This window comes from Trichomycterus rosablanca, chromosome 1 (genome assembly GCF_030014385.1).
Source record: "Trichomycterus rosablanca isolate fTriRos1 chromosome 1, fTriRos1.hap1, whole genome shotgun sequence".
Taxonomy (NCBI): Eukaryota; Metazoa; Chordata; class Actinopteri; order Siluriformes; family Trichomycteridae; genus Trichomycterus; species Trichomycterus rosablanca.
This window is the reverse complement of record NC_085988.1, coordinates 44,030,211-44,058,015: the sequence shown is the minus strand read 5'-3', so window position 1 is coordinate 44,058,015 and position 27,805 is coordinate 44,030,211. Positions and strand designations below refer to the sequence as shown.

Genomic DNA, 27,805 nt, shown 5'->3' with positions numbered 1-27,805 from the left:
TCATTTAAAACTACTCTGGATACGACTGACTATTTCATAATTGTACATTTCTTTTAAAAGCATACAACTGTCCAGCACATAAAACTTACATGCCATGTGGACCAAAGGTGGAACGCACCTGCAATTCAATGTAATCAATTAATAATAGTATTAAAATTATTTAATTACAATATATTTAGTTTTTACTGTCAGTTTTAAGTATGTACTTATTTGCCTTAAATCCAGGTACAATGACAAATATCTGCAGTGTGATACTCAGGTGTGTCATGACAGTTTCCGAGAAGGATGCTTCTGCCCTAATGGCACAACACTCTTTAGCACTTCTGCTGATGTCTGTGCCAAATTCTGTGGTAAGCAAATAATAAATCATGATGATTTAAACATGTTTATTTTAAAACTGAATATTTTCCAAACCTTTTGTCAAGCATATAATTATTGCCTGTAAACTGATCTTCTGTGTTGTAGGTTGTATTGGACCTGATAATGAGCCCAAGAAGGTAAGTCAGCTAGATAGTTTGTACTTTTCTTTTATAATGTCTGCCTAATCACATCCCTCCACCTTGGGTAAAAAGGGAAATAATAAATGAATGAACAAAAAATTAAATGCGAAAAACACATAAATCTAAACCAAACCATAAACCACAGCCTAAAGCAGGACTTGAAAATAGAAAAGACTGGACTCCACAATGTGGACGGCACGTATGTAACCAAAGTGTAAAACATGACGTTAAAATCCTAATAAACAAACAAACAAACTCCACAATGTCACCATGAACCACAGAAAAAGCCAGATATAAAGTAGAAAACAACCCTTAAGAGCAAAACTCAGGCAGGCAGGCAGAAAAACTCAACCTTAAGCTGAGTTACAACTTTGAAAGAGCCTAACTTTGTAACGCTTGATTAGGCGCAGAGAATGCTTTTGTAGAGCAGTCAATCAACATAGGCCAACATAGGCACAGCATCTACAACTTTATTTATATGTAACAATTTGGTATATCTTCTTAATATACTGTAAATACATAGTTTCTTTTATATATTTTAATAGAGTTTGTCCAGATTGTCAGGTCTACTATAATTCTGAAGCTAGTGAAAATGGTCCACAGTTAAGTAAGCTTGGCACTACCATTGGCTTAGAGGGTGCTGCAGGGCCTTTTTACTTGCACAGCAAACTCTAAGCCCAGCTTGTTGTAAAGATCATTAAATATGTACAGTGGCACCCAAATTTTAACAGCTTCTAATTTGTCACATATTTGTGGTTATTGGACTACCACTGAAAATTAGGAGGCCATGCGATGTCAAATTAAGTGACAATTTGGACTTTGTACAACACCAAAGTAAGGATCTAATTGCAATACACTTTGTTTGAATACTCATTTATATTTCTGCTTAATTTTCAGTATTTTTTATAACCAAAATGTCTAACGTCATGTTTTGCATGACAGCATTTAAGCTATTAACACTGTTTTTAATTAAAATTCTATAGTTTTTAGTATTGTCTTACATAATGGAATATTGTGGCTACCACATGTCACATAATGGCACCAGTACTAATTTTTGATGGATTAGATGACACACAAAAAACTCATTTTCAAAATAGCAGTGTATATACTGTATATACAGTGTATCACAAAAGTGAGTACACCCCTCACATTTCTGCAAATATTTCATTATATCTTTTCATGGGACGACACTATAGACATGAAACTTGGATATAACTTAGAGTAGTCAGTGTACAGCTTGTATAGCAGTGTAGATTTACTGTCTTCTGAAAATAACTCAACACACAGCCATTAATGTCTAAATAGCTGGCAACATAAGTGAGTACACCCCACAGTGAACATGTCCAAATTGTGCCCAAATGTGTCGTTGTCCCTCCCTGGTGTCATGTGTCAAGGTCCCAGGTGTAAATGGGGAGCAGGGCTGTTAAATTTGGTGTTTTGGGTACAATTCTCTCATACTGGCCACTGGATATTCAACATGGCACCTCATGGCAAAGAACTCTCTGAGGATGTGAGAAATAGAATTGTTGCTCTCCACAAAGATGGCCTGGGCTATAAGAAGATTGCTAACACCCTGAAACTGAGCTACAGCATGGTGGCCAAGGTCATACAGCGGTTTTCCAGGACAGGTTCCACTCGGAACAGGCTTCGCCAGGGTCGACCAAAGAAGTTGAGTCCACGTGTTCGGCGTCATATCCAGAGGTTGGCTTTAAAAAATAGACACGTGAGTGCTGCCAGCATTGCTGCAGAGGTTGAAGACGTGGGAGGTCAGCCTGTCAGTGCTCAGACCATACGCCGCACACTGCATCAACTCGGTCTGCATGGTCGTCATCCCAGAAGGAAGCTGACGCACAAGAAAGCCCGCAAACAGTTTGCTGAAGACAAGCAGTCCAAGAACATGGATTACTGGAATGCCCTGTGGCCTGACGAGACCAAGATTTGGCTCAGATGGTGTCCAGCATGTGTGGCGGCGCCCTGGTGAGAAGTACCAAGACAACTGTATCTTGCCTACAGTCAAGCATGGTGGTGGTAGCATCATGGTCTTGGGCTGCATGAGTGTTGCTGGCACTGAGGAGCTGCAGTTCATTGAGGGAAACATGAATTCCAACATGTACTGTGACATTCTGAAACAGAGCATGATCCCCTCCCTTCGAAAACTGGGCCTCATGGCAGTTTTCCAACAGGATAACGACCCCAAACACAACCTCCAAGATGACAACTGCCTTGCTGAGGAAGCTGAAGGTAAAGGTGATGGACTAAACCCAATTGAGCACCTGTGGCACATCCTCAAGTGGAAGGTGGAGGAGTTCAAGGTGTCTAACATCCACCAGCTCCGTGATGTCATCATGGAGGAGTGGAAGAGGATTCCAGTAGCAACCTGTGCAGCTCTGGTGAATTCCATGCCCAGGAGGGTTAAGGCAGTGCTGGATAATAATGGTGGTCACACAAAATATTGACACTTTGGGCACAATTTGGACATGTTCACTGTGGGGTGTACTCACTTATGTTGCCAGCCATTTAGACATCAATGGCTGTGTGTTGAGTTATTTTCAGAAGACAGTAAATCTACACTGCTATACAAGTTGTACACTGACTACTCTAACTTATATCCAAGTTTTATTTCTATAGTGTTGTCCCATGAAAAGATATAATAAAATATTTGCAGAAATGTGAGGGGTGTACTCACTTTTGTGATATATATATATATATACACAACAGTTACACAGTAAACAATATACTGTACAATGAACTGCACTACATTCATACAAAAGATGCTAAAAGTAATTGCATGATTTGGCATAATCTCCTGACTGGAACAACACTGAAAATGTATTAATGATTTTCCAATTGTGAGAGGAACCCTCAAACTTTGGCCAGGGTAGGGACCTGTAGCAGTAAAGAAGAGATACAACTAGGTAACTGGAGATGACTTGGATATGACTGAATTGGGAGAAAAGGGAAAAGGCATAAACACAGTAATAAAAATGCTACAATAAGCTAACAATCACCTGCTGTGGACATCTGAAAGCTCAAAGCTGTAATAGCCAACAACAGCTTTGCAACAAAGTACTAGTGTTATTAGTGTTGAGTGCACAGCTGTGTGCTTCTTTACATACTGCTTGTTGCATTTATGGGGGTATATTGACACTGCATACTTTAGAACTAATATATGTGTATAGTGATATGGCGTAGAAATTCATGCTGTTTTTTTCTTTTAGCCAGGAGATAAATGGCATAAGAACTGCCTACAGTGTGAGTGCAGTGAGGCATCAATGGGTGAAGTGTGTGAACCTCTTTTATGTCCAATGGCAGAGCCCTGTAACAAACCTGGATATGAGATTAAAATAGAAGATTGCTGTCCAAACTGTGGTGAGTACATATCTTTAGTACTGTATATTTGTAACAATAGAAATAATGTGCACTGTATAGAAAAGTTATGCTTAAGTGTCAGGATTTGCCGTGGCACACAGCAACAAGCAATACAAGACATTCAATATGTGACCAGGCTATACAAATATACACATTTCATAATAAAAATGAATGTATTTAATTATGTAACTATTATTCAATATGCTTAAAATCATTCTAATGTATGTCTTATTGTATGGACTATAATGTATATTATCCCTCCAACGCCAATAATTAAGTTGTTTTATTGAGTCAGACTTTGTGCAGTTCACATTTTGTACTTCTCTCTCTTTTTCTCTATTTCTTTCTGTTTCTCATTAGTGCCCAAGCATGTGTGTGTCTTTAATGATGAAGAGTATTTGGTGAGTATTCAGATTCATATGTTATTCTCTCTTTGCATATGTAGAAACAAGCATAGTAAAGGATTAAAAAAAGCATAGTGGATTGTGAGCAAATTTATAGTTTTAAGTAAATAGTTGTTCCAGGCATGCAGTTCATTGATCTGTAGCTGTTGTGATGCTTCATGGAGTGAAATGCAAAAACTCTGCAGCAGTAACAACATCCTCTGTGTTACCTGGTCTTTACCGAATTTACAAAGAATGTATACCTCACACTAGCTGATGTACAATAATTTTTTTATGTTAACAGCCTGGAGCTAAAATTCCAACACATATTTGTGAGACTTGTAACTGTGGATTTACAGAGGACCCCACTACTGGATTATTACTTGTAGAATGCTCTACTACATCCTGCAACTCAACCTGCCCTGTGGTAATCACTCTAATTCAACACAATCTTTATTAGCATGTTCATGTTTACTATGTATTGCTTATGTAAAGCCTGTATTGTAAACTTCTGGTAAAGTTTGCTAACTGTGTTTCTTGAGCAGATAAACTGTATAAGCAAAAGTATGTAAACCCCTCCTAATTATTTACTTAAGGTGTCATACCCATTGCTTACAAGTGAATACAAACACTTGTAAATAAAACATTGTATGCTTCCAACTTTGTGATAGCAGTGTGGGGAAGGAACTTTCTTTTTCAACATAGCTGTGCCACTGTACACAGGTCCATAAAGACATAGTTTGATTAGTTTGTTGTGAATTAAAACATTTACCTACACAAAGTCCTAACCTCAGCCTCACTGAACACATTTGGGATGTCAAACATTCTTGGGAGTCAGACTTTCTTTTGATCTGAGCCTGATCTTATGAATGTTTTTTACTCTAGCCCGTATTAGCAAATCTCAGTGTACATTTGGCTAATGACCAAAAGGAGGATTGCTAAAACAGTAATTAGTAATTGGGAGGTGCACTTGTCAGTGTGGTCTCAGTAAAGGTCTCAAGTCTGGATAAAATAAAGAGATTTGCACCAGGAGTGGTATCCGTCATAAAAAATGTGCCAATTCTGGTATGCGGATAGTGGATAGTGTTCCCAGAGGAGTGACTGGGTAAAATGTATATTACCCTGGAAATAGATATGTATAAAAATAATTGAACTGTAATAACATTTTGTTATAAATTATATACATTTTATACAGGGCTTTTCCTATGAAGCTGTCCAAGGTGAATGTTGTGGAAAATGTGTACAACAACAATGTATTTATGACTTTGGTGGACCATCCAATAACATACAAACAATTGAGGTATGATTAAAATAATGTAATTTTAAAATGAACTTTCTTATAAAATGATGTGACTGGTTTCTGTTTTACTGCATCTAACTTTCTTTTCATGTCTTTAATTAGCTTGGAAAGACATGGACTCCAACAAATGAACTATGTGTTACATATAACTGTACAAAAGTGAACAACAACTTTGTCTTAGTGAAAATCAACCCTTCGTGTCCTGTGTATAACCCAGAAGACTGCATACCTGTAAGATTATTGGCTGTGGCTAAACATGCATTCACTTTTGCTTTTACTTTTTCTTATGAGTTGTTAGAGTTATGAATGTAATGAATGATTTCAATTTTTATAGGGCACAGAATCAACCACATCAGATGGATGTTGCAAAACTTGTAAGATGCATCCTTTGTCTACTCTGCATATCCTACCTATCAATCTTTTAAATTTAAAAATTGTTAATGTCATACATGATTGTGAGCAAACTGTGAGTTTAGTTATCGCCAAATTTAATGCATTGTACTGAAGAACTAATCAGTGTAAACATATTGGCCATAAACTGATTAATAACAAATGCCATCAACTTAAGGTGCAGTGGGTATTTAACTGTTGTCTTGAAGTGTTGTCTTAAATTTAACTGAGAATAGCAGCATAACACGTTTAACGCTGTTGGGCAGCATCTTGGTGGGTCCCAAAAGGTAACAAAGTGTATAATGTCACAGAAGAACTAAAGTAATTGTATATAGTGGGTACATATACAGTAATTATGAGGTATTTGCTGCATAAATGTACAGCTGGCAAATTTGTAGTAATATGTGATGCCATTATGTCAACGTGAAACTATCTAAAGTATCTAAAAAAGTGTCCACCTTAAGAAATGCATGCTACAACCAAGGTTCTTCAGTAATTAATTAATTAATAAATATAACATACAGTGAGGAAATACAGTGATGTAGCACTAATAGGACAGTTCTGCAGTTCCACATTTAGCACAGAACTGAACTAGTACCAAGCTATTATAACAAAGTCACATGTCTCCATGTGACGGCAAAAAACTACTATGTGGCAGAATGCAAATGAAACAACCTAAAGCTGAAGAGAACTTAATATTAAATTTTAAAAAAGCAATATCTAAGCCTCTCTGTTTTTTTTTTTTATTATTATATAACTGAATAAGCTCATGTACTGTAGTGTGTATTCAGTTTTTCTTTATTAGGTAATAACACTTCTGTGTTTTTTTTCTCTTAGGTCAGACAGAAAACTGTGTTCTGTTAAAAAAGAACACCTTCCTGCAGGTCAATGACTGCATTTCAGTCCAGTCTGTGGAGATAGCCTCCTGCTCTGGCAGTTGTGACACCAGCTCAGTGTAAGTGTGCTCATTTAAAAAAAAAAAACACACACACACACACACACACACACAAGAAGAGTAATAGCCTGCCTGCACAGATTGCAGTCTTATGCACAGCTGTCAAGACCCCTTTAAATTTCGGCCTCAGTGACTTCACTGATTCCTTGTTGTTTGGCATTGTGCTGTATGGTGGCCGTGCTCTTTTAAAACCTGCATGCTCTGTGAGGCTGGTACTTTTGTTTCCGCCAGTTTATATGCTGGCATTCTTCAATCTTCTTTCTGAGGAACTTAGTTGGTGTTGCGTTGCTTCTCAACCTATACATCTCAACCACCCTGGACGGACGAGCTGGCTCCAAAGACAGCGTGATGGCACCTCTTCGAGGGGAGCCCCTTAAATGGATCCAAATTGGATGCAAGCTGCATTAGTGATGGAGTGGCTGTTCTGCTTCTTTTTAACTACTGCCCCAGCTTGAGTTCCTTTTTTTGTGTCTTTTTTAATGTGGGATATCATACACTGGTGGACTGGTTTTTCTACTTTCCTTTATAGTTGTGTGTTTTGCTGAGCAAATGCATAATCTGAGTTCCTGTGGGTTAAAAGTTCCTTTTTCTTTTCTAGAGTGACATACCATAGTCAACTAACGCATTCGTCAATCTGTTCTTTCGCTCAGTGTTTTTGTAGTTGGCTTCTTTTTGTTTCTTTGATTTGTTTCCACCTTTTGTTTGCTGCTCTTTAGTCAGAGTATTGTTCCATCTTGGTTAAGCATCTTAGGTTCTGTTTTCCAGGTCTTGCAGGTACAGGCTACACCTGCCATTTCAATGGCAAGACTAGGTGCAACCCATCCATTACAGGAACCGTTAGACTTAATATAGGTAGATAAGGTTCAGGAATCAGATTCATATTCTGTCTTTTCTATCCTGCTCATGCAGATATTCAGTGGTAGCTAACACCATGATTCAACACTGCTCCTGCTGTCAGGATCAACGCACCATCAGCAAGCAAGTGGAGATGCGCTGTCCTGACAACCGCCAGATCACCTACACCTACACCTATGTAGAAGAGTGTGGCTGCCATGTGACTGAGTGTAAAGACAAAAAGCAGGGATAACAATGCATTACAGTCTGTGGTTTGGACTGGGTAAAAGCTGATCATGATATATTGTGACAGACTGAGTAAGACTTAAAATATACATTTATTTGATTTTTACATTTTATATGTAATACCTTTACAGATTAATATTTTGTAATCAAATTGCATGTTTTTGGGAAAAAAGGGGAAAAGAATACATAAGGCTGTTCTCTATGTAACCAATGTACATGTACATGTTGGGAACTGTACTGTTGATGATATTCTATACATTTCTATACATTCTATATATACATATAAAGAAATAAATCATACTGCAGCAATAATAATGTGTGGAATTGTTAATTATGAGGGCTCTAGAGTGATATTTTATCTGTGTTTTAATTTGCTCATTTACACAACTATACGTCTTAAACATTTTTAAGGATGTTTAATGTTCTGTGTATATGCAATATAAGCTCTTCAAAAGGTTAAGCTCATTAATGGTTTTCTTCAAAGTCAAAAATACTAATAATTGTATTTGTATTAATAATTGTATTAATTTTTCTAACCTGTGAAAAGAGTGAATATTATAGCCTCGGCTAAACAAACAGCTTGTCTATACTTGGACAGGATTAAAGTGTAAGTTTGCATTCTTTTCAAGGCCAAAACTAAAATATATGAATTAACTGAACCAAATATTCCTGTTATTCACATCAGTTAGCAGATTAGTTTTAAGTGTGTAGCCAATTTCATATAGTTGCCAATTGCCAATTTCAAATAGTGAGATTCATCAAAGATTGAGCCGCAATGACCAGAAGTGTGTTATTATGAGGAAAACCCTCAGAATCTACACATCAATCTCTAATGTTTTGCATAGTGATGGTAGTTTTATGTTTTGGGGCTGTTTTTGCTTAAAAAAAAACTGGTTACATAAAATGATGAGGGTAGGAGAAAGATCAACTAAAATTTACTTGTCTTAAATGCTATAAGATGTTTCAAAGGGACAATGACCCAAGACTTAATTATTTGGTTTTGGAATGGCTAATTCAACTACTCAAGCAAATATTTATTCTTATTATTATATTTATATTTTATATTTAATTATTCATTGAAAGAATTTTACATTTTACAAGTGGCGCACCATACCTTGTCAAAGTCTGATGAGCAAATTTTATAAAGAGTTTATAAAGCCAAAAACATAAATTATTCATATAATGAAAGACAAAGGACTGGCCCTTAAAAATTCTAGAGCACCTGTCCAACTTGGTGTACCAGTAGAGGGCTGTTTCCGTTAGAAGATGACAATCCACAGAGTCCGGTTTAATCTGTACAAAGACGCCTATAAAGACTCAGTATGTAAACAGTCACACTGCATCATGGGTATCTACCCTTTTATAAATGCTCGTGATGTAGGGGACCTAGGGGGATTTTCACCTTGTATGTCATACTTGCACTTGCTCGCATAAATAAACTCAATAAACAAAAGGTTGACCAATTCTAGTGTTTTATTGTGAAAAAGCAGCATTACAATATTGTCAATTAATACATAAACAAATAACTGCTGATGAAAGAAAAACATAAAAAGTAATAACAGCAATTAAGTAAATAAGAGATATTTTAGAAATGTAGGGAGTAGAATACAGGCCATTTAATACAGAACATGATCAGGTTTGCAGTGTAAAGGTTCAAAACTGAAGTGAAATTCTAAACAAAAAATCTAATCCTTAAAAAATAGAACTATTTAACAGGGAGCATTGAATAACTCAACAAGAACAATTATTGAGACACTTCAAACTAAAGGGTTGTGTCTTAATGTGCACACAAACTCCCTATATAATGTGCTGGAAATAGTAGCCACGCCATTGGTCAGAATTTAATTTTACACAGTAATTACTCCTTTAAAATAGAATCATTGATGGTATTTGGGACACAGCTCTTCTCCTATTTTTTGTTTGTAGCACAGCACAGTAAGTGTTATGCTGATGTACAGTATATGATGTGCAAGAAATGCTTCTCATCCATTTTAGTTTTAAATTCAAGTTATCAGTTTTTCAGTCCCGCCCCTTCCTACACCTGTCAATCTATTCAACAAATAATTGCAATAAATACAATAATCAATAATCAATAATGTTTTGTGTACTTCTGCAAAGAGTTAACTCTACTGAAGTTCGAGATGCAGCTTTTGTGGGGAATCGACTCCTACATCGGCTCTAACAACACCCTGAAAAAAAGAATTGTTGATTCATCATGGGACCAATTCCCACCCATCGATTCACAACACAAGATTCACCGCGGGTGGTGACAAATATGTAGTCATTAAAACAATAAAAATGTAGCGGTTTTAAACAACATTTTTTTTTACTGAATTTATAAAATTGTTTAAATGATTTCCGGCATTTAAAAAAAAAATTCAAGTATCCGAGTTCCCACCTCAAAGTTAAAAATTGTAGTTTGGATACTAGCTTTACTGAACACTGCCAACTGCTGTTCGATCCAAATATCGATTTTATCGATACCAACGTTGGTATTGGTATCGGATCGATAATAGTGTGATGGGATCGATACTTTAGTTTTACGTTTTCTCCGCTACGTTCAGCACGTTTCTCCAGTTTCATCAGAAAGTAAAGACCATGTCTGTACAGACAGTAGCAGCTCATGCTGACCTTGCTCCTCCCCTCCTGTTCTGATGTGTTTTGTTGTGGTACTGTCTCATCGTTCTGTTGTTAAAATCCTAACAGACATCGGTACATAGGCATTGGAAGATTGTAAGTTGTTGAATACTTTGCTTTGCAGATACAGAAATTGGGGCAATTTTATGGAAATTATAGTGTAAACTATACGTATGTAAAGTACGGACGCACCTTATGCACTTTGCGCACCCTACACAAATGAATCGGAGCATGCGCAGTGAGGCTCTTATTCCGTGTTTTGGTAAATGAGAGCACTTTTCTTTTGACTTTGTGTTTATAAATGTAAACAGAAAAGCATCGATTTTGTATTTTAAATTAACAAGGACACATGTATTTGGTCACTATTAAACATTTACAAATGTATTCACCAAGCAATAGGGATGCCAACTTTCAGAACAGGAAATAAGGAACACCCTGGGCTGGCGGGTTGGCGGAAGGCCTAGAGTGGGGGGTGGTTTGGCAGGTGTTTACCTGAGCGGGAGTGGGGGGTAGGCGGTTAGGGTTGCACCTATAAAAATATAACGCGTCTTACACAGTCATAGGAACATTTTATCAAAATGTTTTATTTAGGCTGTTTAACGTATATGTTTTTCATTGTTTATAATAATAAATCAGAACCATATTTTAGGCAAAAGAACAAAAAAAATTTCTCAATAGTGCAAACAACATTTTTACATAATCCATCTTCACAGAGACATGTACAGTACTTCTTCAAGAATTCTTTACACATGAAAAAAAGCAATTTTACTTAAAAAAAAACAAAAAAAAAACAGACCTGGTATTATAAAAATGCTGAACATTTATGGATCTTTTCCATAAATACTTGGGTATTTTTTTTTTAGTCTTGTTTAGTGTATGTATTACAGTGGGCACTGTTTGGAATAAACTCAAAAATGGCATCTTTTGCTGGCATGTTACTTTTTTGTATTATATTTTGTTAGAATTTCATATCACATGTACACAGTCAATTTGACATTTTCTTCCACAAACTAGTAGTTGAAGTAATTTTAGTTAACCAAACTAGATTTCTTCCTAGGGTAATTTTTTCTGTAGTTCAGCTTCTTCCAGTGTGGAAGTCTCTGTCTAATCTGCAGCATTTGTCTCCTATTGATAAAAATACGGAATAAAGCACCTCCCATATCAGTTCAATACGGAACACCATGTTTAGTTTCCAAATAAGGGACGATTCTGTATTTTACGGGACGGTTGGCAACCCTACCCAGCAAACACAACTATGTGTTAGCCGCTTGGTGGTGATACGCCATGATAGTAACATGGTGAGAAAGTAAAGCACCAGAAACAAGAAATCGGACCGCTTTACACAACTGAATTTATTTACAACCCCACTGAGAGAAGCTACTTACAAAAACAATTGTATGTAGGGAACCTAAATCCGTTAACTAATACGCTACCTAAAGCATTATGTAAGAAACATAAGTCTATTATCTAGTACACTATCTAGTGCACTATGTAGGGAACATAAATCCGTTATCTGATATACAATTTAGTGCACTATGTAGGGAACCTAAATCTGTTAACTAATACGCTACCTAAAGCATTTATGCCATAAAATAGCCAGTGTTGCTAATATGGCAATAAACCCAAACAAAAACCTAAAGCATTACGTAAGAAACAAGTCTATTATCTAGTACACTATCTAGTGCACTAAGTAAGGAACATAAATTATTTTCTAATATACAATCTAGTGCACTATGTAGGGAACATAAATCTATTATTTTTCACACTTTCTAGTGCACTATGTAGTACACATTAATGTGTTTGTGATGCGAACAGTTAGCTTAGTAGCTCAGTTAGCAGCTCCTAAAAGTTCTGTTATCACCCATATCCTTTGGTGTGTGCGAGAGGTTTTTTAGCTTTTTTTTTTTTTGTGGGCTTGGGGGGTCGGGGTCGAGGTCCGGGTCCGGGGGTACCTCCCTGAAATGAGTTTTTGCAGTTTGGGATGTCTGAATACACCTAAAGGTAATGAAAATTCATTTAGACTTAGCAATTTGATGATGCATCTACCTTAATTATTAAAAAGTATCGTATCGATATCGGCGATACTGGCCCTGTATTTACTTGGTATCGGATCGATACCAAATTTTGCAGTATCGCACACCACTACAAAGCGCTGTACACACATCACGTGCTCTTTACTAAAGCACTTCCTCTAAACATTACGAGACCTCCATACGAGCGCTACTTGACTTTAATTTTGAAGCGTACTGAGCGTCTGACACTGTGTCTGACTTCAGTATTGAGAGTGTTTCCTCGGAGATGGAAAAGTTGTGGAATGCATGGTTAAAACCTTTAGATGCTACTACTGTTTATTGCAGTTAACAGTTTGAACAATACAATTCATTTTAGTTTAGTTCAGTGATCACAGTGGAAGTATTGGAGTTACAGCTGCTGTAAGGGTGGCGCTCCGGGTAAGTTACAGCTTTCTGCTCCTGTAACCGGCACGCCACTTTCTTACTACTTCACCTGCTAGCTACACACTGGCTAACATTATACAGCTCATTGGATAAAGTTCTAGTTACTGGCTCGTTTTAAATTGTATATGGTTTAAATAAATCTGATTAAAATATTAACGTGTCCTAACTAAACCTTTAAACGTTGTCATTTATTTTTAGCTAGCTTAGCTTTTTCTTTGTTAGCTAGTTACATAACTAGGCTACTATCAAGCCTTAAAACTGTCAGCTGTATCTGTTCTGTTTAACAGCTTTATGTTTCTTATTTATTAGAAATTATCAAAGAACATTGTTTACAAAGCTATTTAATTTTCAATCACTAACATTTGAGGTTTTTAAATGCATCCTTGAATGTCACATCTGGACCAGTTTTTTTTTTTTACGTCAAACCGCAGTTAAAATGAATCTGTGTTTGTTAATTCACTGGAACTTTTATGTAACTAACATAATTACAAAGAAAATATTTTAAATCTTATCACTGAATAACCTTGTTGTATTTTGTTAATATGAATACATTTAGAATTTAATGCCTGCAACACCCTTGAGGGAAGTTGTGACAGACAAAATATTAAATACTGTACAATATTGAAACAAGCAGGTCAATTGGTAACAGGTAAAGGAATCATGATTGTGTATAAATAAAGGATCCACCAAAGACTCAGTCTTTGCAAGCAATGATGGGTCATGACTGACCACTTTGTTCCAAACTTTGTGAGAGAAATGTCAGCTCAAAAAGAACATTTTTCAACGTAACTTAGCAAATAGTTTAAGTCTTTTCTGTCTACCATACATAATATTGTAAAAGATACAAATCCAGAAAATGTTTAATGTACGAGGGATCTTTTAAAAGTTCCACACGTATATTTTGGTTGGAAATGGTGAGGATGGGAGGTGTAGTAATTGGTCGTGTCTGAGAGACTGAGAAAGAGCATATAGTCCGGATTTATCGCCATCTGATTTCCACCTTTGTGAATGCTCAAAGAAGCTTTAAGGGCAAAAAGATTTTCATGTGATGATGATGATGTGAAAGCAGCAGTGCATCAGTGGCTGTGCGCTCAACCAAAAACATTTTTTGCTGATGGCATTAAAAAGTTGGTACGACGCTGGGAAAAATGCATCGTAAGGTGACTATTTATTAAGAATTGTAAAAAGAAATTCCATCACTTTTCTACATAGTTTGTTTTTTTTAAAGTGCTGAAACTTTTTGAAGAACCCTCGTACATGGCCTTTGAGCTTTCAGACGGCATTGCATGAGAAACTAGTGTGATAAATATATGCACACAGGTTCAGGTGTTCTTTGAAAAAACATTTTCATATGTAAATTCTGTGCAGAAATGCTGCCACGTTTATTCAGATGGATGTATAGGCCATGGACATGGTTGGTCTGATGAATGCACGTGTTTGCATGTTTCCGTAAAAACAGATGTTCTTTGTGCCAAAGACAAAAAAGATAATTCAGACTGTTATCAGCAAATTTTGCGTATTGGGATTTTAGGAAAGCACCTACTGCCGTCAAGGTAATGTCATTTCCTGGGGAAGTTCATGATTGTTTCAGCATGACAGTAATATCTAGTGAGATCATGTGGCGTAATTATAAGAGCTGTGCTGCTATCAGTCGGCCGTGTGCTTACACAGACAGCGATAGCTGTGAGTCTGGTGGGTCTACTGACCCGTCTACTGACCTGGTCATGACCTGACATGGTGGCTAAGTGAGTTGCACTATCGCCTCACAGCAAGAAGGTCCTGGTTTCGATTCTGTACTTTCTGTGTTGTTTGCATGTTCTCCCCGTGTGTGCATGGGTTTCCTCCGGGTGCTCCGGTTTCCTCCTAGTCCAAAAACATGCAGTAATGTGAACTGGAGACACTAAATTGTCCATGACTGTTTTTAATATAACCTTGAGAAGTGATGAACCTTGTGTAACGAGTAACTACCGTATCGTCATGAATGTAACCAAAGTGTAAAACATGACGTTAAAATCCTAATAAACAAACAAACAAACTGACTCGTCAAAGTGCCAGCCAGTAGCAGAGCTGAGATTTGCAAGTTCACAGTGTCTGTATGGGCGACACAGTGGTTTAGTGGGTAGAACTGTCGCCTCACAGCTAGAAGGTCCTGTGTTTATTTTAATATTTTTATTGCAGTCATGGCATCCCTGTCGGAGGAGGTGCTTCTAGTGGTAAAGAGGGTTCGGCAGAAAAAGCAGGATGGTACACTTTATCTGATGACTGAGCGCATTGCCTGGGGCCCAGAAGGAAAGGATCGCTTCAGTGTCAGTCACTCATATGCCGACATCCGTTGTGAGTATTGGTGGTGTAAATTTAAGAGCCTTCTGATATTGTTATTATTAAAGGCTTTTGTTGGTTGTATTAAAAAATACTTTTCCTGCTGCATGATCGGACAGGTCAGAAGATTAGTCCTGATGGCAAAGCAAAAATTCAGCTTCAGTTGGTACTACACACAGGAGAGAGCACCACCTTCCACTTTGCTAATGAAAGCACAGCTGTAAAGGACCGAGATGCTGCCAAGGACCTTTTGCAGCAACTCCTGCCCAAGTTCAAAAAGAAAGCTAACAAAGAACTAGAGGAGAAAAACAGGTGAGGAGTCACTTTTTTACTGCAGTGAACATTGTACAAAAACACTATGCAGCTCAAAATTCTCAGTTGACAAAATAAGATGCATATATTTATTTTATACAGACATAATTTAGACATCATTACTAAGCTACTTTTAAAGCAGCTACTCTGTAAGGACAAAAGTATTAGGGCACACCTTTTAGTTACTGAATTGATGCGTTTCAGCCACATCAATTGCTGACAGGTGTATTAAGATAATTATATAATGAAAATTATATGCCTCCAATATATCTTGCTGCAAGATTTTACGGGAAGGCCCTTTCCTGTTCCAGCATTACTGTGCCCCTGTGCACAAAGCAAAGTCTATAAATACATGAAGAAAAGCTTGGTTTAAAAAAAAAACTCCAGTGACCTGCCATACCAATACTCTTTTGAATAAATGAGCACAAATTACCATAGATATACTTCAAAGTTTTGTGAGAAACCATCTCAAAAGAGTGGCTGAAAAGATCAAATAGAGGTCACTCTGTTAATACCATTTGTGTTTTTAATGGGATGTTCAACAAGCTCAAGACAAGGTGTCAAAATATTTTTGGCCATATAGTGTATTTGATAAGCTGGATAAAGTGGTCCATTCCACTGCATTGTCCTTTTAGAAGAGTTAGAATTTAATGAGCATAGATCTGAGAAGTGCTAGTGATTCACATCTACTCTAAAAAGACAGACCACATCACTCCCATCCTTCATAGTCTTCAATGGTTACCTGTTGCATTTCGTATTCAGTACAAAGTTTGTCTTTTTACATATAAAGTTCTGCTTGTCCTGACTCCTGACTACCTGGTAGAGCTTCTACAGCTCTGTGATTTCAGTGTATAAATATATAATAATAATAAAAAGCACTGAAGCTGGGGGACAAAAACACTATTTCTTTTTTGTGTTTCCTAGGATGCTGCAGGAGGATCCTGTGCTGTTCCAGCTTTATAAAGACCTGGTAGTAAGTCAGGTTATCAGTGCAGATGAATTCTGGGCTAATCGGCTGAACATGAACTCTGTAGATCACTCCATTTCCAACAACAGCAAGCAGGAAGTGGGAATATCAGCAGCTTTCCTGGTAAGCTTCAAAACACAGTTAGGTCACAATTTTCTTTAAAAGTAATGGTTTGGCTAGAAAATCACATAGCACTTTTTCACTGGCACAGTTCTAGGTGCTGGTACCTAATCTTAAACTGAATGATGCTTTGACAAACTTAACATAAACATTAAATAGTGCGTAGAACAGAGCAATGGCATATCAAACAATGAAACAAAACAAAAACAATACATTTTTTTGTATGTCACTCGTTCACCCAGTAAGGCTGTAAAAACTCATGGCTTGGATATAATACCTTTTTGTCCTGGGTGCCCAGGCATCTGGTTCCTTTTGTTGTTCTAATGAAGTCCTGTTGTGATTTTAGGCAGACATCAGACCTCAGACTGATGGCTGTAATGGCCTAAGATACAACCTGACCTCTGACATCATTGAATCAATCTTTAGAACATACCCAGCAGGTAGGTTGTTTATAAATAAGGATTAATATTAAAGAGATTTACATAATACATTAATTAAACTCTTTGTCTAAGCTGATTTCTCAATACACAGTGGTGTGGTAGGTAAATTGTAGTGATAACTTGCATCTCTTCCCCCCAGTAAAACAGAAGTATGCTGAAAATGTGCCTCACAGCATGACCGAAAAAGAGTTCTGGACCCGCTTCTTCCAGTCACATTACTTCCACAGAGATCGCATCAACACTGGCCAGCAGGATATCTTTTCTGAGTGTGCCAAGCAGGATGAAAAGGGTGACTTTTTAATAAATAGTTTTGAAGCATGATCTGTATAGTCTTTTTGGTCTTTTAGTTCAATGCAATGAATACTTTTCTTGCCTTTTCTTTTGGGCAGGTTTAAAGTCCTTGGTTGTTCAAGGTGTAAAGAACCCCATGGTGGACCTGCAATCCCTGGAGGATAAAACATTAGATGAGGTAACATTTTATGAACAATGCATCATCTTATAAAAGCCATATCATATACAGAAGTAATTGACATTATTTATACAATATTAATACTATATTATAAAAAAAAATTTCACTCTTTTAAGGGCTATGGCTCGCTAACAGCTCCCTCTACATCCAACTCCAATAAAACAGTAAAGGAGAACAGCAACTCTGCCATCATCAAACGCTTCAACCATCACAGTGCCATGGTGCTAGCAGCAGGTCTACGCAAAGTGTAAGCACAATGTGTCATGTTTATTTAGCACTACCTGTCAAATTTTTTTTTTTTAGTGTTGTGGATTTAATTTGACTCTCCTCATCAATCTACTTATTATGACAAAGTGTAGAGATGTTTTAAGATTTAAAAAAATAAAAATGCCATTCTAAAAGCCAATTTGTCAGCAATTTCAGCTACAAGTCCATTTTGATACATTTCTACAAGCTTTGTACACCTGGTTTTGGGAAGTTTTTGCTTTCTTTAATTGCAGATCCTTTCAATCTCTGTCAGATGGGATGGCAAGTGTATGTGAACTGCTGTCTTTAGGTTTCTCTACAGATGTTCAATTATGTTGGTCTGGGCTTTGGCTTGGGCAATCAAGAACATTCTGGATATTATGTTTTCTAAAGCGGAAAAGAACCATCCCGATTGTAACTAGTGCAAAGTTTAAAAGTTACCATCTGTCACAGTATGGGGTTAAACTTGTGTCTAGTTAATGGGTAACTTGCGTATATCTAATGGTGTCATTAATGCTGAGAGGTACATACACATTTTAGAGCCACATGTGCTTGTTGCCTCAGCAAGACCATGCCAAGCCGCATTCTGTTTTTTAAAACAGCGTGGCTTTGTAATATGAGAGTGCAGGTGATGAACTGGTCTGCCTCCAGTCCAGACCTGTCTCCTGGGCAAAGAGAGTAGATTACAGAATGTTGTTTTAAGAGAAGTTATATGACAGCATCATAAATATGTCCCGATTACAGCTTTGTGGAACTTGTTGCAGCTTATAGGTACATACATGTTTTTGTAATCTTTTTATACAGCTCAAAAGGGGTTTGCAAATAACTGATGTCTGTTTTTAATCAGAACTTTTGTACTGTCCCTACCTTTTTGAAATTTGGTTTTTAGATGCATGAGTTTGTTGACGTTTATTTAATACATCAATTTTTCAAAATGTAACCCTTTTAATTGTTTATACAGGGATGCTCTCAGTGACCAGGCCAGTGAGACTGATGGAAATTCTAGAGACTCTGACTGCTTCCAGCCCCCAATAAAAAAGGTTTGAAATGAGCCAGTATATTTAGGTAGAGTACAGAGCTACTCGCCATTCATTTTCTTTGGTAAATTATTTTTGTTATTTTGTTGGCTTTTTTAGGTTAAATTACAAGAAGCTATAGTGTTTGAGGACTTGGAGAATGAATCTGGGCCTAAAACAATAGCTTTAAATCTTAAGAAATCTGACAGGTATGTTAAATCATATTATTATTGTACACCCAGTTCTGAAATTTGTCATTACAACGAATTTATAGTTAATTGCACAAATACTAATTTCTTTTAAAATGTGTTTTCTGTTGTATCATTAATGCAGTAAAATAATATCATGTGGACAATACGAGGGTGATTCAAAAAGTTTCCTCACTTTTTTAAACTATTTATTAAGAATTTCAAAAACAATAACACATCACTTAACGTCCCCTTTCGATACATTTTTCTCAACGTCATACCAACTTTTTAATGCCATCAGCAAAAAATGTTTTTGGTTGAGTGTGTAGCAACTGATGCACCGCTGCTTTCACATCATCACATGAAAATCTTCTTCCCTTAAAGCTTATTTAAGGGTCCAAAAAGGTGGAAATCAGATGGCACTAAATCCGGACTATAAGCTCCTCAGTCTCTCGGACACTACCAATTACTACTATAAATAAAAGTGCTTTTTGAAGATCCCTTGTATTAATAAAACTACTAATAATTGACACTGTATTGTACAATTATGTAAACTCTTGGTATGAGGTAAGTACTGATGGGTATTATTTTTATTGAAATTAATTACATCTCTGAAAGGGCTGCTAATAAGAGAAAACAAGCTTATACTGTATAATGCCAAACTAAACTATTATGTTGGATGTTGGACTAAAGTTTTATGATGGATGTCAACTTTACTTCCTTCTTTTTCAGGTATTCCCATGGTCCAGTTCCCTTGCAGTCTCATCACTACTCAACAAGTCAAGACATTATTAACTCAATTAACTGCATCCAGGAAGAACTGAGCTGCTATAAACCCTGCCTTACACAGGTATATAATTTGAACTTTGTGAAATAGAATAGCAAAACAAATTATTTGAACTGTGTCTTAGGGCTGTTTATTTGCTTCAGTACACCCTAGCTCTTGCTAGTAAAGTCATAATATTTTCCACATTCTACAATATTTTTTATTTAGGTCATGTCCAGCAGTGCAGCTAGTTCAGCCATCACAGCCCTTTCCCCTGGAGGAGTATTAATGCAATCTGGAGGTCAACACACTGTTAGTCGTAAGTTATATATTTCTTTACATTTACTTTGTATAGACACACACAATTAATATTTATATATTTTATACATTTTGTATCTTACAAGCAAGAAATGAAAATATAAAAAGGACCAAAATATAAAGACAAGATAAAATAGACAGATACATAATACCTATTGTTGCCATTAAATGACACATATGTGTTAAACATGGCAAAAAAAAACCAAATAAATATCACAAGCAAGAGCATGCATGTTTCCATTTCTTTCCCAATTTTAGTTGTATCCAATTACCCAATTGTATCTTTCCTCCACTGCTACAGACCCCTACCCTGACTGAGGAAAGCTGTCCTAACACTTGCCTCTTCCTACTCATGTGCAGTTGCTAACTGCTTCTTTTCACCTGCCAGAGATGGGTTCATACAGAGAGCAGTATCGTGTATGATGAGCCACACACTGCTCTCTCTAAGGCATCTCTGTGCTGACTCCATCTGCCAGCCAGCAGTAATTGTGCCAGCAATGAGGAATCCCTTCAGTCTGCTCTCTCAGACATAGCCAATCATGTCTGTGTAGGTATCCAGCCAGTTAATGGCACTGCTGAGATTCTTACTCGAATTTCAAAATTGGTGGGCCTGCGCATTATATTCACCTCCTGAGCAACATAAATTTTACCTCTCTTAGGGTTCATAAAATATTACTGATAATATTGACCAGAAGTTTACAAGTACTTTAATTGTGTGTGTGTGTGTGTTTGTGTGTTTTAGAGCTGGTACCCACAGATGTTCAAAATGAACTAAAGCACTTATACATAGCAGCAGGGGAGCTGTTACGACATTTTTGGTCCTGTTTTCCCATCAACACACCCTTCCTGGAGGAGAAGGTACAAATGTCACTCTTACAGGCAATATCAGTAATTGCTTTAGGACAGTGGTATTCAAACTTTGGGGTAGGCTTCCCTGGGAAACTAGGAAAAGCTGTTCTTTCTGATCAAGTTAACCTTTGAAATAATGTTAAATGTAAAAATATTAATATTAAAAGTATATTAAAGTAAAACTTATCATTAAAAGTGAAATAAATTAAATAGGCCTATGCACTGTTTATTCATGTTTGTAGATTGTAATGTTTAGCTGTTCTGTCCTACTGTGTAATTGATTGTGTAATTTCTTTTTGTACACACCACCACCACATTATGCATCAATGAGTCAACTAACCAACTAATTAACACTATATTATGGTAATTGTAGAGGTGATAAAAAGAAGAAGAATCAGCATTTTGCCCATGTAGGATTGAGTGTATTATAAACACTATTATTAACAAAAGCCTATTATTATTATTTTTTTCATTAGGAAGGTGGTTAGTAATATTTATACCTTTGTCTTTTTTTTGTTAAGGTGGTTAAGATGCAGTCCAATCTGGAAAAATTCCAGTTAACTAAGCTTCGCCCATTTCAAGAAAAGGTCCAGCGAGAGTATCTAGGCACCAATGTAAGTTCACTGTTTTGTCTCCTAATAGTGTGGTAAAAAGTTATAACAATTTCTAAAAAAAAATGACAGATATTAGTCAGCGATTCACTGACAAGCATTTAAAAATGTGAATTTGCATCCCTAGTATTAAAAAAGTGATTTATGTTAAAGTGATAATTAAAAATTTAACTGCATTAAGTGCTACTTCTTTCTTATTAATATGTCATAGATACAGAAATATATACACCTGTGTGTGTGTATATATAAGAATAGTTCAGCAACAAACAGATGCTTACTTGTGCACAGCTTCTACATGTGCAGTGTAGTTTACAAACTCTGGAAGATTAAGGGTTGTATCCACTAGAGGGCAGGTCAGGGCCAAAACTGCACACAGTCAGGATATGAGAAGTACATTTTAAAACCATCAGCAGTTTTACTGTGAGTGTCTGTGAATGTTTATCAAACATTTTATTATAGCTACATTATAATTGCTCTAATTAATAAATAGCTGTAAACTAATATTATTTGATCCTTCCAAACAGGGATAAAATTAACAACAATTACCAATAAGCAGACATTCTTACTGGCTTAATCTGTTTTTGCCATACTGTGCCTTGAAAGTAGAATAATTAAATTATATATGCAGAGCAAGAGGCAATATATACACCCACTGGTGAAATGTAGATCTGTTTCATTGTTGCATGATAAATGCATTTCTACCTGCTTTCATAACATTTTTTAAAAGATTGCATTGTGGTTTTTTGTTCTTTCTACATTTACTTCTATATATTTTATAGATCAGTTAGCCCCAAATTTAAAACCACTGACTGGTAAAGTCATAAGCAATGATTACATTATTATATTGGCCCCTGTCAAGGGCTGGGATAATATATTAGGCAGCAAGTAAACAGTCACTTTTTAAAGTTAATGTGCTAGAAGAAGTAAAAATAAAATCAACAGTTTTATTCTGTTTGGAGAATACAAAACGTTAAATGCATGGAGGGCAGCCTTTACCATTGTTGTTATGGATATGTTTTAGAGCATTCGTATTTGTGCAAACACATTGCAGAAAACAGCTGGTAACATTAGCTATGAGCTTCCATATGTGGATATGAGAAAGGGCAAAAAAAAAGCACTGCCTAAAATGTTTCTGCCAGCATTGCCAGGACAGTACCTATCTGTTTCAAACGCAAAACATGCATAAAGCCGCTCAGGTGGCGTAGCGGTAAAAACACTGGGATCTCAAATACATTGTATCCAGTCTCAGCTCTGCCTGCCGGCTGGGCAGCCACATGAACAACGATTGGCCTGTTGTTCAGATATGGGTGGGATTAAGCCAGATAGGGTCTCTCTCTCATAACTAATGCAATTACGATCTCTGCTGGCTGATTGATGGCGCATGCAAAGAGATGAGAAGGGAGTGCTCTTAGGGTGTGTCTCTCCGTACACAACGCTGAGCTGCACTGCACTCGTCAAAGTGTAGGTGATAAGATGCATACGGCATGCTGCCCACGTGTCAGAGGGGGCGTGGGTTAACTTCGTTCTCCTCAATCAGAGGAGGGATCGGCATTGGTGGAGAGGTAGCATGATGCAATAGGGCAACTGGACACGATAAAAGGGAGAAAAAGAGGAGAAAATGCATAAATAAAAATAAATAAAAATAAAAAAAAAACATGCATCAGAAAGTAATGGTGATTTTTTTGACGACTGATTTTTCATGATTTTATTGTTTACAGCTTACTGGTCATCTGGAAGAAATGATCCAGGCTGCCTATAACAAGCTGCATGCGTGGCAGACACGCCGCACAATAAGGAAAACCTGAAAGAAGAGAGAATGAGCCATTCGATTTACAAGAGGATGATAAAAATAAAGAGGGAACTTGTTTTCCTTTTGAACCAGCTAGACTGCTTCACCCAGAGTTGCAAGCATTCGTGGGAGAAGACCTCTGTACCAAGAGATACAGGACATGTGGAGACGGGCTGTCCCCACAATAACTTTACATTCATCCCCTTTTGTATTATTTTGTCTTGTACTTTGTTCTGCTCTTTTCTCTCCTTCACTTTCAGGAAGAAATCAGATGGAGATCAGACAGTGTTAAATTTTATGACCAAACGGTTGGCTTAATGCCAGAGGAAGTATTCTCAGGAACGTAAAATGTCTAATGCATATTGTCTGTGATAATGGGGGTGTCTTTAGAGGTTCACAGCACATGACTACATGATAAAAAAGGACATTTTAAACCTTAAACCATGTCAGTGCAATGCAGTATTGCTCTGTACAGGCTTAATGGTTGACTGGAAACCCCTAAGCTCGTAGCAGAGCAGGAATAAAAATAAAGCAATACTGTAAAAATACTGTTTCTGTTGTGCATTTCAAATGTGCAGCCAGCTGCACTACTTTCTATGTGTATTCTAACTGCACTGAAGAAAAAGTTTGGTATGGTGGGGATAGTAAAAATAATAAAATTTCCAAACTAATAGAATGTGTGATGGTGTTTTTTCATTTTCTGTGCTGTAAATTATAATGTGGTTAAATTTGTTCATACTTCTAAGCTTAGTATTGAGAAAAGCTGCGACAAAACATTTTAAAGGCCTGCAACAATCCTTATGACAAAAAGACATTTGTGACCAAGTTAAGCAAAAAGTGACTCATGAAAAAGTGGCACATGAATAGACAAGTTTTTTTCTCACTTATCATTTAATCAGATTGCCTATTCTATAAATGAAACACTCTCTAATATCTTTTTTTCCCACTAAATGTTTGTCAGCTGTTTATACAAAGGGTTTCCACAAATACTTGAGCATGTTACCTAAAAAAAAAAAAAACACTTGTATTTTATCATAAAGAACGAACTTGCGTAAAAGCATATTCTGCAACTTGTTAGTAAGTTACATGTTGAATGTTAACAGCATTATTATAGACATTTTGATTTACATGGCGAATGTTAACATTATTATAGAAATGTAACGGTTTCTTAAAAGGTTTAATAATTGAATGTAGAAACAAAAGTGGGATATTCAGAGAGATGAAGAGAGTACACAAAAGTAAAGGAGATACAGTGTAGGGCAAAGAGAGGAGTTGTGAAGGCTAAGGAAAAGGCATATGGCAAGCTGTATGAGAAGTTAAGGAAGGTAAAAAAGTACTTCAATCTTGCTCATTGCCAATCTGAGACACTCCCTGGCTCACTATTTCCATGTCATCCAACTTTCTCTCATTCTCATGATTTTCATTTAACAGCTCCTTTAAGTACTTCTTTCACCTTCTCAGTATACTTTCCTTATTTGTCAGCACATTCCCATCTGCATCATTCAAACCTGCTGTGTACCCTCTCCAGCTACACAAGGTGGCAGAGATGAAGATGCTGAGATTCTTCTGGGGATTGATGAGGATCGGCAAGATCAGAAACAAGTTTATTAGAGGGACAGTGCAGTTGGGTTGTTTTTGAGAGTCTTTACGTTTCAGCAATCATAATTCTATCAATTCGGACACTACCGCCAACACCACTGGCAGAAATGCAGCCCCAAACCTGCATCCATCTTTCTCCAACTTCTCACATATTGTTGATGACTGGACCCAAAAATTTCAAACCATAATACACTTCATTTCAATCATTGTGAGCACAGAAAAAGATATATATGGTCATTATAACAACAACCAATTTATGGTGACCTAGGATGTTTGCACAGTATATACAGTGGTGTTCAAAAAAATAGCAGTCCAACACCATTGACCTGATAAATCACTGTTTTTAGTAGAAATGCTATTTCTACATAGCAAAAATTTTACTTGAAAGTGTAGTAGAGTAATGAAAACAAAACAAACCCAACAATTAGGACATGCATGCCGTTCATTCTGAGTAATCGAAGCATTGATTGAAAGGGGGTTGTTCAAAATAATAGCAGTGAGGAGTTCAATTGGTGAAATCATTCATTCTGCAGAAGAACGTGTGTCAATTTTGGCACTTATTTAAGGTAGGAGGGAGGCAAATGTTGCACAGGTTGGTCATAGCACATTTCCTTCTGAAATACTGGGTAAAATGGGTTGTTCCAGACATTGTTCTGATGAACAGCGTACTTTGATTAAAAAGTTGATTGTAGAGGGAAAAAACATACAGAGAAGTGCAGCAAATGATAGCCTGCTCATCTAAAATGATCTCAAATGCCTTGAAGTGACAACTAAAATCTGAAAGACGCAGAAGGAAGCGTGGAACTACTGTTCGAATGGATCGAAGAATAGCCAAAATGGCAAAGGTTCAGCCAATGATCACCACCAGAAAGATCAAGGAACATCTGAAGTTACCAGTGAGTACAGAAGATGATTAAGTGAAGCCAATTTACCAGCAAGAACTCCTGCAAAGTCCCGTTGTTAAGAAAAAGACACGTCCTGAATGGGTTCAAATTTGCCAAGGAACACATTGACTGGTCCAAAGAGAAATGGCTCAACATTTGTGGACTGGTGAAAGCAAAATTGTATTTTTTTGGTCTAGTGGCCGTAGACAGTATGTCTGACACCCCTTGAGCACTGAATTCAAGCCAAAGTTCACTGTGAAGACAGTAAAGCATGGTGGTACAAAATGATGATATGGGGATGTTTCTCATACCATGGTGTTACGCGTAGTTATCACATACGAGGGATCATGGATCAATTTAAATATATCAGAATACTTGAGGAGATCATGTTGCCCTGTGTCGAAGAAGAAATGTGCTTAAAATGGGTGTTTCAACATGACAATGACCCAAAACATCTTGGTTACAGACAAACAAGATTGAAGTAATAGAGTGACCAGCCCAATCCCCTGACTTCAATCCCATAGAGAACTGGTGTTCTGATATCTGAAATGCGTTCTTTTGAGGCAAAACCCAAAAATGCAGAAGAACTGTGGAATGTAGTGTAATCATCCTGGACTGGAATACCTGTTCAGAGGTGCCAGAAGTTGGTCGACTCCATGCAACACAGATCTCGGAAACAATTGTAATGCCACTAAATATTCGTTCAGTAATTTAAACTAAAGTGAAACCTCAAACATTTTTAGTTTATAGATAAATTTTTTGAGAAAAATGCTGGCACTGCTATTTTTTTTGAACAGCCTAATATTCATTTTTCTTAATTTTCTGTAAATGATTAACACAAACTGGCTAAATTTTGATTTAGATGTTTTGATTTAGAATTGAAAGTGTAGTATTTTCAGTGCATTTGCATTCATGGAAATAAAAGTTATTAGAATGATTTTGTGCTTTATTCACTTTTTTAAAATCACTGCTATTTTTTTGAACACTACTGTATACACTGATTAGCCATAACATTAAAATCACCTCCTTGTTTCCACACTCACTGTTTATTTTATTAACTCCACTTGTAAGCACTTTGTAGTTCTACAATTACTGACTGTAGTCCATCTGTTTCTCTACATGCAATATACGATCGCTCATCTATTGCTGCTGTTTGAGTTGGTCATCTTTTAGACCTTCATCAGTAGTCACAGGACGCTGCCCATGGGGTGCCGTTGGCTGGATATTTTTGGTTGGTGTACAATTCTCAGTCCAGCAGTGACAGTGAGGTGTTTAAAAACTCCATCAGCATTGCTGTGTCTGATCCACTCATACCAGCACAACACACACTAACACACCACCACCATGTCAGTGTCACTGCAGTGCTGAGAATGATCCACCACCTAAATAATACCTGCTCTATAGTGGTCCTGGGAGAGTCCTGACCATTGAAGAACAGCATGAAATGGGGCTAACAAAACATGCAGAGAAACAGATGGATTACAGTCAGTAATTGTAGAACTATGGCAAATGCATATGTTGTTCCCCTCACTGTAAGTGTTACAATGTGGATGACTTAAGCCAATTGGGTGTCTGAATTGGATTTCTGGTGGAATACACTGGCCATGCAAGGTTTTTCCCCAGGATTTTTAAATACCACATTGGCTGTTTTAGAAGAACTTGATCAATACTTCTAAAAACTGCATTAGCAGAGGGCTGAAACATGATGCCCGTTCTCCCCTGCATATCACAGTTGGAAGAGTACACACATTAGACCTTATAAAGTCATTGGGGTCATTGCTGTTTATTTTTTGCTGAGTACAGAAGGCTGATGTGAAGGTAAAATGTTATTTGATCTAATCT

General features: G+C 36.9%; 2 protein-coding genes across 3 annotated transcripts in view; both read left to right on the top strand.

Annotated features, from left to right (window-relative positions):
• The window catches only part of LOC134321791 (mucin-2-like), a 46,210-nt gene extending 37,974 nt beyond the window's left edge, over nt 1–8,236 (top strand). Inside the window, exons 37-42 of the mRNA XM_063003651.1 lie at nt 61–130; nt 226–350; nt 466–497; nt 3,719–3,869; nt 6,780–6,897; nt 7,807–8,236. Coding sequence (XP_062859721.1) covers nt 61–130; nt 226–350; nt 466–497; nt 3,719–3,869; nt 6,780–6,897; nt 7,807–7,984 — 674 coding nt within the window. The 3' untranslated portion in view covers nt 7,985–8,236. The remainder of the gene's footprint in view (nt 1–60; nt 131–225; nt 351–465; nt 498–3,718; nt 3,870–6,779; nt 6,898–7,806) is intronic.
• A 4,350-nt stretch (nt 8,237–12,586) lies between these two features.
• Nucleotides 12,587–24,150, top strand: gtf2h1 (general transcription factor IIH, polypeptide 1). 2 transcript variants are annotated; one of them, XM_063003324.1, is made up of 15 exons: nt 12,587–12,615; nt 15,249–15,404; nt 15,509–15,701; nt 16,626–16,791; nt 17,135–17,228; nt 17,368–17,517; nt 17,618–17,697; nt 17,814–17,944; nt 18,905–18,983; nt 19,080–19,168; nt 19,880–19,997; nt 20,142–20,232; nt 20,974–21,089; nt 21,602–21,694; nt 23,410–24,150. In XM_063003324.1, the coding sequence occupies exons 2-15, from the start codon at nt 15,251–15,253 to the stop codon at nt 23,494–23,496; spliced, it is 1,641 nt and encodes a 546-aa protein (XP_062859394.1). In that variant the 5' UTR covers nt 12,587–12,615; nt 15,249–15,250; the 3' UTR covers nt 23,497–24,150. The 2 variants fall into 2 exon arrangements, with proteins under 2 accessions (XP_062859394.1, XP_062859385.1); XM_063003315.1 differs by lacking the exon at nt 12,587–12,615 and adding an exon at nt 12,925–13,064.
• Nucleotides 24,151–27,805: the final 3,655 nt, after the last annotated feature.

Bases quoted from the DNA above. Each gene is read 5' to 3' on its own strand.
- gtf2h1 (XM_063003324.1), top strand. From the start codon at position 15,251: ATGGCATCCCTGTCGGAGGAGGTGCTTCTAGTGGTAAAGAGGGTTCGG. The intron at 15,702-16,625 runs GTGAGGAGTCAC...TGTGTTTCCTAG, and splicing joins GAACTAGAGGAGAAAAACAG to GATGCTGCAGGAGGATCCTG. The intron at 21,090-21,601 runs GTACAAATGTCA...TTTTTTGTTAAG, and splicing joins CACCCTTCCTGGAGGAGAAG to GTGGTTAAGATGCAGTCCAA.